The sequence below is a fragment of the Diabrotica virgifera genome, chromosome 3 (genome assembly GCF_917563875.1).
Source record: "Diabrotica virgifera virgifera chromosome 3, PGI_DIABVI_V3a".
NCBI classification, from domain to species: Eukaryota; Metazoa; Arthropoda; class Insecta; order Coleoptera; family Chrysomelidae; genus Diabrotica; species Diabrotica virgifera.
In genome coordinates, this window is record NC_065445.1 from 215799753 (window position 1) to 215813776 (window position 14024).

Below are 14024 nucleotides of genomic sequence, written 5' to 3' on the forward strand. Positions count from 1 at the left end.
TGTACTTCATCGTTTTCAAAAAGTACCAATTACAATGAATTGTTAATCGACTGTATCAATTTTATTGCACATATATGCACTTTTATACCACACTGCTAGCTTTGTTCTGGATAACAATTAGAGTTAATGAAAATCGAAACAAAAAAATCGTTCATCTGTAAACTGTTGAATTCCGCGATGATTGATTTGGTTTTCCTTTTTTACAGAATCATTTTATTGTTTAAATTATTTGTGAAATTTAATTTGATTCTGCAACATCTGCTTAATAATGTCCCAAAACACATGTAATAGGGAACTTTCACATTTTTTTTTATTACATAATAATGTTCAGTTTTGTATAAAAATGAGATTTCCAAAATTTCACGCTTCAAACACTCATAATAACTTAGAAGTACAAATTTAAAGTCTTCTTTATCTTAAAATAGTTCAAACGACCCGTGACGTCACAGAGTTTAAGTATGTGGTTCCGTTTATGGTTATATTTACGTATATTCTTCTTCTTCTTCTTTAGTCTATTGGCCTCCACCTACTTGGGTATTTGCCCAGCTCGTCGTCGGGGAATAAAGGAAAAATATTTATATTCTAATGACATTTATCGTATGTCGTTGTAATAATATATACCAGTTTGTTGAGATTAGAGTTTGATACAGTTTTTGAAACAAAGGAAAGAAGGTTTACTATTAAAAATAAAACCATTTTGTAAAAGTACAAATTTTCTATGAATAATTCAAACGGTCAAAAATACTGTTAACGTCACATAACTGTATTTTTTACTGACGTTTAGAATGTTTAGTTTAAAATTATATACACAATTGGTATATAATGTAAACGTACAACCCCGTGACGTCACGACGCGTTTTGGGGTGGCTGGTATAAGTTGAATTTTTAGTCGTATTTAGGGGCCAAACGAAAGACAAACAAAACTGTTTTATCTTTGGGGCAGGTTCCAAATTATGTTCTGTTGAGATTAGAGTTTGATACAGTTTTTGAAACAAAGGAAAGAAGGTTTACTATTGAAAATAAAACCATTTTGTAAAAGTACAAATTTTCTATGAATAATTCAAACGGTCAAAAATACTGTTAACGTCACATAACTGTATTTTTTACTGACGTTTAGAATGTTTAGTTTAAAATTATATACACAATTGGTATATAATGTAAACGTACAACCCCGTGACGTCACGACGCGTTTTGGTGTGGCTGGTATAAGTTGAATTTTTAGTCGTATTTAGGGGCCAAACGAAAGACAAACAAAACTGTTTTATCTTTGGCGCAGGTTCTAAATTATGTTCTGTTGTGATTTATATCATTTTTTCGAATTTAAAATTTTATGCAAGTTCCCTATTGAGGTTGGCAACTATGGTATAACATACATTGAAAACATTTTTTATTTGAATTATAGTGTCTCTGCTGCTACGGCCATACTGTCACAAATACAAAAGAGGCTATTCCATATGAATTAAACACAATCTAGCACAATATGAGCTTTGTTTCTAATTGTTACCTTTTAACTTAGGTATATAGAATGATATTTACAGTTAAACAGATCGTGAGCAAATCACGGAAACACGACATTAATGTTTACAACGTGTTTGTAGACTTCAAACAGACATACGACTCAGTCAAAAGGAACAAACTCTACAATATATTGGATGAATTGGCAATACCACACAAGCTAATTAGACTTATCAAAGCCACAATGGATGAAACTCAGGCATATTTAGGAATACAAAAGGACATACTTTTTCAAAATTTCGTAGGGACTAAAGCAAGGAGATGGGCTTGCCCCAACTTTGTTTACCCTGGCACTCGAGTATGCGGTTAGGCAAATGTAAACTGGACGAGGAAACCTACTGACCAACCGAACGGTTCAACTGGCCGCTTATGCCGATAATATTAATATTATGAGTAGATCATCAATAGGAGCACATGAAACATACGCAGAGTTAAAAACACAAACAAAAAGGCTAGGTCTGGAAATTAACACAGAAAAAACAAAAATAATGATACAGACGAGAATAAATATAGTCCCACAAAACATTATACATGAAGGTGACATTGAAACGGATGGAAAGTTTACATACCTGGGAGTAGAACTATATGCCGACGGATCAGAAGATGGAGAAATACGGAAGAAAATAACGCAGGCAAACAGAGCTTATTTTATATATTTTGGTCTAAAAATGTCCACCGAAATACAAAGATGAGAATCTATAAAACCTTAATTAGACCAATAGCATGCTATGGCAGTTAAGCATGGGTCCTGAAAGAAACATCCAAAAACAAACTCGACATATTCGAAAGGAAAGTACTGAAGAGAATACTAGAACCTGTGAGGGAAAACGGAATCTTCAGAAGTCGATAAAACAACAGGCTGTATCAACTTTATAAGGAAACACCCCTGTCAGACTTCATTACAATACAAAGATTGTAATGGGCCGAACATGTGATAAGAATGGGAGAGGATAGGCTACCAAAAAGAGCACTAAATGCTAGAATGTAGGGAAAGAGACCAGTTGTAAAGCCAAGAAAGCGCTGGGAAGACACAGTAAAGGCGACGCACAAGTCCTTTTGTGAGTCCGTGTATGGAGAAGAGCAGATACAGACAAGCAAGGGTGGAGGCAAATAATAAAGGAGGCCAAGACTCAATTTGGGCTGTAGTGCCGTAGAAGAAGAATATATAGAATGATATAATCGTGTCTTTGAAGTGTTAATTTAGTTTATCATAATGATATAATCACAGTCTCTTAACAACTTAGTTAAATAATTGAAGATATTACGAACCTCTTAATTTATAATAGAATAACTAATATAATACACAATCTTAAAAAAAATTATTAATGCACTGTGTGCACATTTGACAAACAAAATATTTTATAGTATGTGCTAATTATTATAATATATAATATAAACTCATCACCATAATATAAGCTCATCACTATACAGTGATGATTGCGCTAATAACCGGCAAAATAGCACAAAAGATGAAAACCGTATTAAGTTGTGAGATAAAAAGAAATGAAACTAGTAGAGCTGGGATATTTACCGATATTAACCTATAAATTTACATTACATTGATTGTTTCCCACCTTTAGACGTATCGGACGAGTTTGGCAATTACCACTCTCACATTGACAGTTTTAGTTGACATACTCCTCTAATACGTGTAAAGGTGGGAAACAATCAATATAATGTAAATTTATAGGTTAATATCGCTAAATATCGCAGCTCTACTAGTTTTATTTGTTTTTATCTCACAACTTAATACGCTTTCCATCTTTTGCGCTATTTTGCTGGTTATTAGCGCGCTGATCACTGTATATAATTAACATTACATTACATAATTTCCCACCTTTAGACGTCTGTGACAGGAGTATTTTATAAAATTCTACTGTCACAGTGACAGTTGTCATACTCCTCTGATACGTCTAAAGGTGGGAAACTATGTAACGTAATGTTAATTTTATACGTTTGTAACGATAATTTCCACCTCCACTAGTTTCGTCTCTTTTTGTGTCGTAATGTATTATGTTTTCCATCGTTTGCGTTATTTTGCCGGTTGTTAGCGGACTCATCACTGTATATAAAAATATAAAAATATGTCTTGAGTCTCTAGTAATTTGGCCACCCACTGTAGAGTTGACCTCCTTTGCGAAGTACTTAGAGCTAGGATCCACAGTCTTAGAACACTACTTCTTGACTGTTTAAACTCGTACACTGAATAAAATATTGTAAAGTATCTAGTTTGTAAAAAGTTTATTATCTAGTTTATGAAAATCTTTCTATATTAATAAATTGCTACTTTTATCCTATGATGGTATATAGTTCAATAAACTTTCCAAATAACCGTGAATAATTGACTTTCTCGATCAATTAGGACCCTATATAATCATCCTAATAGGTTTTCTTTGTTTCAGACAGCAACTTTGTGCTGGGTAACGCTCAAGTTCCTTCCGTTTATCCTATTGTGTATTGTTCGGATGGATTCTGCGAGCTGACGGGTTTCACGCGAGCCCAAATAATGCAGAAAGGATGCGCCTGCAAGTTCCTCCATGGACCGGACACAAAGGAGGAGCACAAAGTGCAGATCGACAAGGCGCTGGAGTCGAAGAATGAGCTTAAATTAGAAGTTATATTTTATAAAAAGAATGGTAAGTAATACATACTTTATGGTTTTTAATTACTAACGTAAAGGGATTATTACAATGTAAACGTACTAACGACTTTGTTTTGGAATTTTTATCATTGTATGAATTAACCAACGTACTATAATTTTTACCGCCAATACTTTTGTGGTTTATTCTCGATACTCGATTGGATACGTTTCATCGAAATAGGTCCACGGAATTTAAAAAAATAAATATTTATTAATTTCAGAATAACGTGGGGCACCAACTGTACTTTTTTTTCACTATTCGATGGGATAGCGTCTTAACTTTCGGATAACCAAGGGGGGTAAATTTTGACCCCAGTGTATGTTTTTTTTAATAAACTCGGAAATATTTTCAATTTTTAATTCATTTTTTTTTATTTTACTTTAATATCATTTTAGATATCCTCATATTTTGGGAGGGTAAACTAGCTCGCGTCCGCAGAAGAATTCTGCACGTGCCCTCTGGTTAACACTAAATGAGCTAGAACGAACAGGCGGCCAAACTATCTAACGTTCTCCTGGCCAATACACAACTGCAAACATGAACGCCCAACCAAGAAATGGTTCTTATGAGAACCAAGCGACTAGAACTCTGGGACCCCTTGTCCGGATTTGTCAGATAAATATTGAAGGCATTAGTCGATCCAAAAGCGAAATGCTGTCAAACATACTACTTTCTAACGACATCGACCTGGTAGTCATACAGGAAACCCTTGCTGCGAACGAACAACAACTCGCAAGTAGAGGCAAAATTCCAGGCTATGATCTTCTGGGAGCAACCTATCACCATGCTTATGGTACCGCCAACTACGTAAAAAACTCCGTAGAAAACGCTCACCTCATATCTTCCACCATTCAAAATAATATACATTTGACCGTTACCAAAATAGGTGAAATGGAAGTGACAAATGTTTATAAACCCGCAAGTATTACATGGCCAAGCCACGTCATAGACATAAGGCCCCATCCCGCCATCTATTTAGGTGATTTTAACAGCCATCATAAAGAATGGAAATACAGAAATAACGATGAAAACGGGGAGACACTGCTAAACTGGGCAGAGAGTAACCACCTGCATCACGTCTTCGATGCCAAAGACCGGGGCACTTTTAAATCGGCGGCATGGAAACAAGAGTACAATCCAGATTTATGTTTTGTGAGCAAAAACCAGAAAAGCTGCCCCTTACCAACCAAGAGAAGAGTACTTCATGACTTCCCGCATAGGCAGCACAGGCCGATCATTATTGAGATTGGTATCCAAATCCCACTAGTCACAACCATTCCACGACCACGCTGGAACTTTAACAAAGGTAACTGGCCCGCCTTTACCAACGAACTCGATAAAATCCTACGATGGATTCCACCAACATACAAAAATTATGAAAGGTTTAGAGGGGCAATAATTGCTACAGCAAAGAAACACATTCCCAGGGGCCATCGTAAGCAATACATACCAGGATGGAGTGAGGAAAGCCAAAACCTCTACGAAGAATATCTTGAAACCGGTGAAAGTGACATTGCGGACGAACTTCTCCTGAGCCTTGATGTAGCAAGAAGGAAGAAATGGACAAATGAAGTCGAATCGTTAGATTTCAAAAAGTCTAGCCGTAAAGCGTGGTCGCTCCTAAGAAAACTCGGAAGTGACAAACTGGCAACACGACAAATCCACGACTTCAACCCTAATAAAATTGCATCACATATCTGTACCTTGGAAGAATAAGGGCCAATCTCCAAAAATTGCGGTTTTTAGCTTATGGTACCAATATTCATGTCTTTCTTCATACTTTCAGTAGTAAAGCGGCCAATCTCCTAAAATTGATTATTTAAAAAATAAACATCTGTTTTAACGGCCAATGTGCCAAGTAGCTGAATCTTATAAAGGCCAATATGTCACTTTGGCCCTTTCAATACGCAGGATAAGCTAAGCTAATGTGGAGATTGGCCCTTCTACTTGTTTCACGTTTCACGCAGGCGGTCGCATAACCTCACTTTTATGGAAGTCGGTTGCTTCGTTGCTTCTGTTGTGTGTTGTATTTTGTGTTTCCAGTTTATTATAATTGTGTTAAATAATATGTATTCAGACAGGACTCGGATGATACTTGAAATGACAAAGAGCCAAGGTACGTAAACAAATACCATTTACAGAATCAAACCTAAGTTCAATTTTTGTTAAAGGTAATAACCCAACTTATGCGACGTTTTCATCAGATGAAGAGTTAGAATCCTTAAGGCCACTTGAAGGTGTAAGTATTATTTATTTTACCACGAGTTAATAAGGTATTTATTGGTTCGAGTCCGTTGTAGGTTTTGTGCGATAATGTAGAAACTATAAATGATGAGCAGTCCCTCACAGAGCTTACACCTGTTACATCATCAGCAGTTATATCTCCTTTGGAACATTATGTAAGTACACACATGTATTTTAACAAATCGCTGGGAATAAAGCCACATTTAAATGAAAAAATCTCCTTTAATTAACGTTTCGACTTTTAAACCTAATGGTCTAAGGGCTAGCAATGTTTTCGAGAAAGTATTTTAAGACAGCTGATTTTTTTTTGTTCCTTGTGCTTCCTCGAACACCGTACCGGCCATCTGACTGCTGATACAGGTTGCGTGCATTACTGCGCAGCACACCTGTACAGATAAATACAAAATCAGGGTGATTGATTAGTGTTATCTATAGTAATAGATAGCAATAAAAGTTATTAACAAAAATTATAGCCAGCTTTGAGCTTCACATTAAAAAATTAGAATGTTACAGGGTGTTCGATAACATAGTGGCAGACCAAACTTTCGTTTTTTTAAATGGAACACCCTATATTTTATTTTATATTCAAAATCTTCTTAACTTCCCCATCACAAAAATATAAAGGTTTGTTTTGTTATACAAGGTATTTACAAAGTTATAACGAATGTTCTATGAAATTCGTAATAAATTCAGCTCCCTGTGTAAATAAAAATAAGCACAACAGCAATGGTTTAGTGATGCCATATTTTTTTGTTGAATGTCAAAATTTATAAAAATGGTTGATATTGCTAATTTTCTTTATATCGAATACAGAGTGAGTAAAAACGCAAGTATAGTCGGTTCGCTAAACTCAGACACAACTGGCTAAAGATTTTAGTCGATAATTTTTTTTTGTTTTTTTTTGCCAATTTTGCCAAAATTGGGAAAATTACTATTTAGTTATTATTAACTATTTCGTAATTATGTTTTGCCAATTTTACCAAAATTGGCAAAATTACTTACTAAAATAACTGGCAAGTTGTGTCTGAGTTTAGCGAACCGACTATACATTATTTTTTCAGTAAAAAATGAAAATATCTCGAAAACTAACAAATTTAGACATAGGGAATAGTATACAAAAATCAAAGCACGGTAATGGTACTTTTCGATAGTGATATAAAATATAGGGTGTTCCATTTAAAATTTCTGAGAAAAGAATGTACTTGCGTTTTAACTCACCCTGTATTCGATATAAAAAAATTAGCAATAATAACAGTTCTTAAAAATTTTCACAATCAATAAAAAAATATGGCACCAATAAACCATTGCTGTTGTGCTTTTAAAGAAATTTAATTCATTCATTACTTATTTCAGATTGACATGGAAACGAATGACACAGTGGAAATCGAATTGGCTGAAGAAGGTGACAACGCCTCTGATGATGAAGATTATGTGCCTTCCGAGGACGAGGATGCCTCTAATAGTTTTGTGGAGAATATTAATTCTAAAACTGTTAAAGGAGATGTTGGCACAAGCTATCGGTTCAAGCGTACAGGAGGAGGAAGAAAAAAAAATCAAGAAGGTAAAATAACAAGAAAGCGCGTTAGAAATGAAAAATCATGGGCACAAAATATCAGACAGAAGAAAAAAGAAAATGGACAAGAATATACAACTAAAACTGAAAAAAAAGTGAAGGAAAAGGTTCTACAGCAGCCATGCACTTGTAGAAGAAAATGTAACAGAAGAATAACTGAAGAACAAAGACAGATTTTATTTCAAAAATTTTATATGCTCACCAGACATGGACAGGACCAATTTATTGCAGAAACAGTAGAGGAAAGCTTGAAACGAAGAGAAAGGGTTGATTTAGAAAAGCAAGATAGCAGTAGACGAGTATATTCTAGAAGATATTTCTTGAAAGTAGAAAGTAATAAAACAGAAGTATGCCAAAAAATGTATTTAGCTACATTTGACTTAACTTTGAAAAAAGTCAGAATAATCGTAGAGAAAAAAAGGGGAAATGGTGGTATATGTTCTTCTGATGGCCGTGGTAAGCACACATCTCATGCAAAGATTGGTGATAGAAGCAAAGATGTGATACGACAACACATTGAAAGTATACCGGCATATACCAGTCATTATTCACGAGAAAGAACTACCAAAAAGTATCTTAGTCCAGATCTTTCGATAGCATTAATGTACAGACTTTATTGTGATTATTGCAGAGAGAATGGCATTGCTCCACAACTGGAATGCCAGTACAGACATATATTTAACGAAGAATATAACCTGTCCTTTCATCATCCTGCTAACGACACATGTTCTAAGTGTGACAGGATTAACTTAGCTCTCAAATCCTTAGCTAGTCTAAAGGAGGTTAATGAGCAACAACAGGAAGAAAGAGCGATGCTGGAAAAACAAAAAGAAAACCATTTGCTTCTCGCAGAAAAAGCTTACTCAATGAAAGCAGCAGATAAAGAAAGTTCCAAGAGCGATGGAGAAACAGTTACAGCTTCTTTTGATTTGGAAAAGTGCCTCCCCACTCCCTATTTAAGAAACGGTCTGTCGTTTTACAAGAGACAGCTATGGGTCTTCAATTTGACTTTTTATTCCACAGATATCAACGGAAGCACCGGTACCTGCTTCCTGTGGAACGAAACCATAGCCAGTCGGGGTGGTGCAGAAATAGCCTCCTGCGTTATAAGATTTGTGTTGTCTTTACCAGAATCTATAACAAAGGTAAATTTTTACAGCGACTCGTGCTCAGGACAGAATAAGAACATCTACTTAATAACTATGTTTTGTACTCTTATGCAAGAAAAAGGTTCCGTAACTGAAATTAATCATAAGTTTATGGAGCCTGGGCACACACACATGGAAGCAGATACAATTCATGCTTCAGTTGAGAGGCAAAAAAAGAAAACCGCAATGGACATTGAGGTACCACATGACTGGTGCAATTTCATTAGGAGTGTACAGAGAAAACCCGCTTTAAATGTCCTCGAAATGAATCAAACTGATTTTCTAAATTTTGGCGAGCTATTGACTAACAAGCTTGTTCACAGGAAAAAGAACGAAGAAGGTGAAGTAATACCATGGTTTCAAATCAAGTGGCTAAAATTCACCAAAGAGGCATTTGTTTTTTTCTATAGTACAAACTTCGATGCCACGAAATTCAAAAAAGTTGATCTTAGGAGAGGATCACTTTGAAAACGGGAAAGCAAAATAGATTTTTCATTGGCGCCCATTAATAGCGAACCTCTACCGTTACCTGAACCTAAAGTGAAAAACCTTAAGGAACTATTGCCCTACATCAGTCAATACAATAGACGATTTTATGAAGAAATAAGCTGTTCTGAAGGAAACTTAGATGATTTTCCAGCACACGAGGAAGATGATTTTTCTTATTCTGACGGCTAAAAATAATAATAAGTGTTTTGTTCTTTATCATTATTTTTTTTTGTAATACCCATACTTTGTAAACCTACAACTTTCTCTTGAATACATTTTATAAGTAATTGAAATTATGATTTCATTAACCATGTTAAGTCAAGAGAGTGAGTGGCACAGATGCATAATAAAAGGGCCATAGTCCGAACCAAATTATTATACCCTAAAGTAAAAAAGGCCAATGTCCATCTAAAACAACATTTCTACTAAATTTTGAAAAAAAAAATTTACACCATTAATGGTCCTTGTTATACAAATACAGATGCAATAAAATAAAACCTATATATAAAATACCCTAAGGAAGACAACGAATTTTAAGAGCGAAAAACCTAATAAGTAGAATTACTCAAAAGTAAGAAATTGGACTTTGGCCCTTCTTCTTCCAAGGTACAGATATAGTTGCCACCTCCAGAGGAGCATGTGATAAAAAGTTTACCACTACTATAAAAAGGGAGCTTAAACATCTAAAAGCTGCCTGTCCATCAGATACAGAGTACTCCGCACCGTTCACTCCAGAAGAAGTCTCAAACGCCATCAAAAACATTAAACCTAACAAAGCTCCTGGTACAGATGGTATACCTCCCGAATTTCTGATCCATTGTGGGAAATTTGCAAAAACCTGTTTGTCTAAATTCTATACAGATATACTCAAAACAGGTAACCTACCAAACATCGTTAAACAAACAAAAATCATAGCCATTCTAAAACCTGGAAAACCAACAGACAACCCAGCGAGTTACCGCCCCATCGCTTTACTCAGTTCAGCTTACAAGCTCCTCGAAAGACTGGTCCTGAACAGAATCGGCCCAAAGCTACTTCAAAATATACCAATTGAACAAGCAGGATTCAGGCCTCAACGAAGCACCACTGACCAAGTGCTCTCTATAACTACCTACATAGAGGCAGGTTACCAAAGATAACTGAAGACGTCTGTGGCATTCATCGATTTATCGGCTGCATATGACACGGTTTGGAAAGATGGCCTCATCTAGAAGCTCCTGAAAATAATCCCCTGCAAAGCAACCGCCCGACTCATAAATACTATGCTGAGCAGTAGAAACTTTCGTGTAACCATGGGAACTACAGTGAGCAAACAGAGAACGCTTAACAACGGCCTCCCCCAGGGCTCCGTACTTGCACCGCTGCTATTTAGTATGCTAGATCTAAAAAATTTGGATATGCAGACGACTGGGCACTTGCAACTCAAAACTCCTTAATACAAAACTCCGAGGCAATCCTAACGGAAGATCTGGAACGCCTGGTTAAGTACTTTAAACAATGGAGACTTAAACCTAACCCCAAAAAAACCGAGGTTAGCTGTTTTCACCTGAACAACAATATGGCCCACACAAAACTTAAAGTGGGCATTGATAACCAACTGCTCACGCACAACTATAATCCCAAGTACCTCGGCGTCACCCTGGACAGAACACTCTCCTTTAAGAAACACCTTGAGAACACCGCAGCAAAGCTGAGAACCCGTAACAACATCATACAGAAGCTTTGCGGGACCACATGGGACTCAACAGCAAGTACACTTCGGTGTTCAGCCCTTGGACTCGTATACTCCGCAGCTGAATACTCCTCCCCTGTTTGGCTGAACAGCGTTCACACAAAAATTATAGATACTCAGCTCAATGTCGCCATGTGTCTCATATCTGGAACGATCAAGTCTACACCTGTGGAGTGGCTTCCACTACTGAGCCACATACCTCCACCTAACCTTCGTCGTCAGCATGCTCTGCTTAGAGAATTCCAAAAGCTGCTTAACAACCCGCAGTTACCTATACACTCATATGTCGCCGACGCTAACTCACATCGATTGCGCTCCAGAAAACCTCCGACTAGAGATGCAATAAACTTGAGTTCCAACAATTTCCAAATGAACTCCCAGTGGAAGAACATGCAGAGCGACAGACCGAACCTAATAATGAGAAACACACCATGCATCACAGAAACTCCACCAGGTTTTGACCTCCCCCGAAAATCATGGTCAACTCTTAACAGGATAAGAACGGGTCATGGAGTCTGCGCAGATTCCCTTTATAAATGGAAAATGAGAACCTCTGCTGAGTGCGACTGCGTCGCCGAGAAACAGACCATCCAGCATATGATTGCCGAATGCCCTCGGAGAAAGTATGATGGAGATCCTCTGGACTTCGCCTCTGCAACACCAGCGTCGATTGAATATATTAATACATTAGATGTTAGACTATAACATATGTGTGATAATGTTGTGTATCAAATTTCCATACGCTAAATAAATAAAAATCCTCATATTTTGCAATAAAAAAAATTTCGAAATTCGAAATTGAAAATGGGTATTCATTTTTGAAAAAAAATTCCCTATATTTTATGAATAAAAAATATTTCCTGAATTTGGGTTCCAATTTTATATGAAGTAAATATCGTCTATTATGTGGAATTCCGAGTAATTTTGCACTGCGCATTATCAAAATCTATTTCTGTGCTCTGAGCATAAAGTGAGTTAAGTCCAAAAATGGTCGAAATTGGCAAATGCACTATCTGTATGTTAGAACTTGATATCTGCATGTGTGTATAATTTGTCAACTCTAATTCCATTCCTAAACTGACATATTCATTTTACACAAATGAAGAAAAAATCAATACTATCTGTGTAAAGCGTGTTAAGTCCCGAACTTAGACATATCACTCTTTATACTAAACATTGTTTAAGAAACAGGAAGACTCAGTGTGTTAAGTCCCACAATTTTTGCGACTTAACACACTGTAAGTACACTAATAAGTTATTATAGTATTTTTACTACAAAAACGTTATTACGTAGGTCAAAATTTTTGACGTAAGAGAACTGTCAAAACATTAGAATGTGACTTTTCATTATTGCTATGTTTATTATAAACACGGCAATAATGAAAAGTCACATTCTAATGTTTTGACAGTTCTCTTACGTCAAAAATTTTGACCTACGTAATAACGTTTTTGTAGTAAAAATACTATACGTTGACTATCTGTACGCCGCGCGCCTTTAAAGCTGATTTATTTTTTTACTAAAAGTATTTGGAGAAAGGACATACCTATAAACTATTATTCAAAAGAAAAGGTCATCTTCTTCGGGCACAATCCAACCGGATGAAAGAGGAAATTTTGGAAAAAAAATTATAACGTAGAAGAAAGGATTACAGTAAATCAATTTTTAATTGGAATCCCAGCTTATGAAAGCCACTACTCCAGACAAGATTGTGGGAAAAATTTGTTTCTTTGATTTGACGATAGTGACAAAATAATATGAAGAATATAAGCGTACCCTATCTGAAAACAGTTTAAAACATGTAAGCTTTGTGTAGGAGTTCCACAACTTAAATTTAAAAATTAAAAAGCCTAAATTGGCTACCTGTTCAAAATATGATAGGCTAGACATACAACTTAAAATGTGTTCTGAGAGTGAAAACCAGGAGTTTTTAAAACAAAAAAATGACCACCTTGATAACTCGGAGTATGCGTATGAGCCTAAAAAGTTAGAAAAAGAAAATTCAAAAGTTAACGATTCAACCAAACTTGTGACATTTGACATGCAGCAATGCCTTCCCACTCCACTCGTGCATAGTTCTGTAGCCTTCTACAAACGTCAACTTTGGACTTTCAATCTAACACTCTACGACTGCAGTGATGGCACAATTTACTGTTACCTTTGGTATGAAGGTGTAGCTGGGAGAGGTGCTAATGAAATTGGCTCATGTGTATACAAATTTATTTCTAAAGCTTTAAAGCCTGTTGTGAAAAGTTTGATCATATACATAGTTACTCAGATACATGTGGTGGTCAAAACAAGAATACTCATGTACCAGCTATGTGTATGGTAGCCCTGCAAAATTATCCTAACTTGGAAGCGATTAATCATAAATTTTTTAGTACCTGGCCACACGCACATTGAGTGTGATACATCACACGTCCTTATTGAAAAAAAAAATTAAAACAGTTTTTGCTGGACGTTCCACCATCCTCATGATTGGGCCGAACTTATACAAAGTACTGTTAAGAAACGCCCTTTGAATTTTGTTAAAAAGAGTATGAGATGTACAGTGGCTGAATTTTGTTAAAAACGAGCCTGGAATAATATACTATAAGAATACCTTAGACCTTAATCAACCATTTCAATGCATTCGTTTCAAAAGAAGAGGCAAAGAAACCATTAGCAAAATGGACCCTGGTTT

General features: G+C 36.0%; 1 protein-coding gene across 1 annotated transcript in view; it reads left to right on the forward strand.

The window, feature by feature from the left end:
• Positions 1-268: 268 nt before the first annotated feature.
• The window catches only part of LOC114330756 (potassium voltage-gated channel subfamily H member 3-like), a 162366-nt gene continuing 148610 nt past the window's right edge, over positions 269-14024 (forward strand). Inside the window, exons 1-2 of the mRNA XM_028280166.2 lie at positions 269-284; positions 3918-4151. Coding sequence (XP_028135967.2) covers positions 269-284; positions 3918-4151 — 250 coding nt within the window. The remainder of the gene's footprint in view (positions 285-3917; positions 4152-14024) is intronic.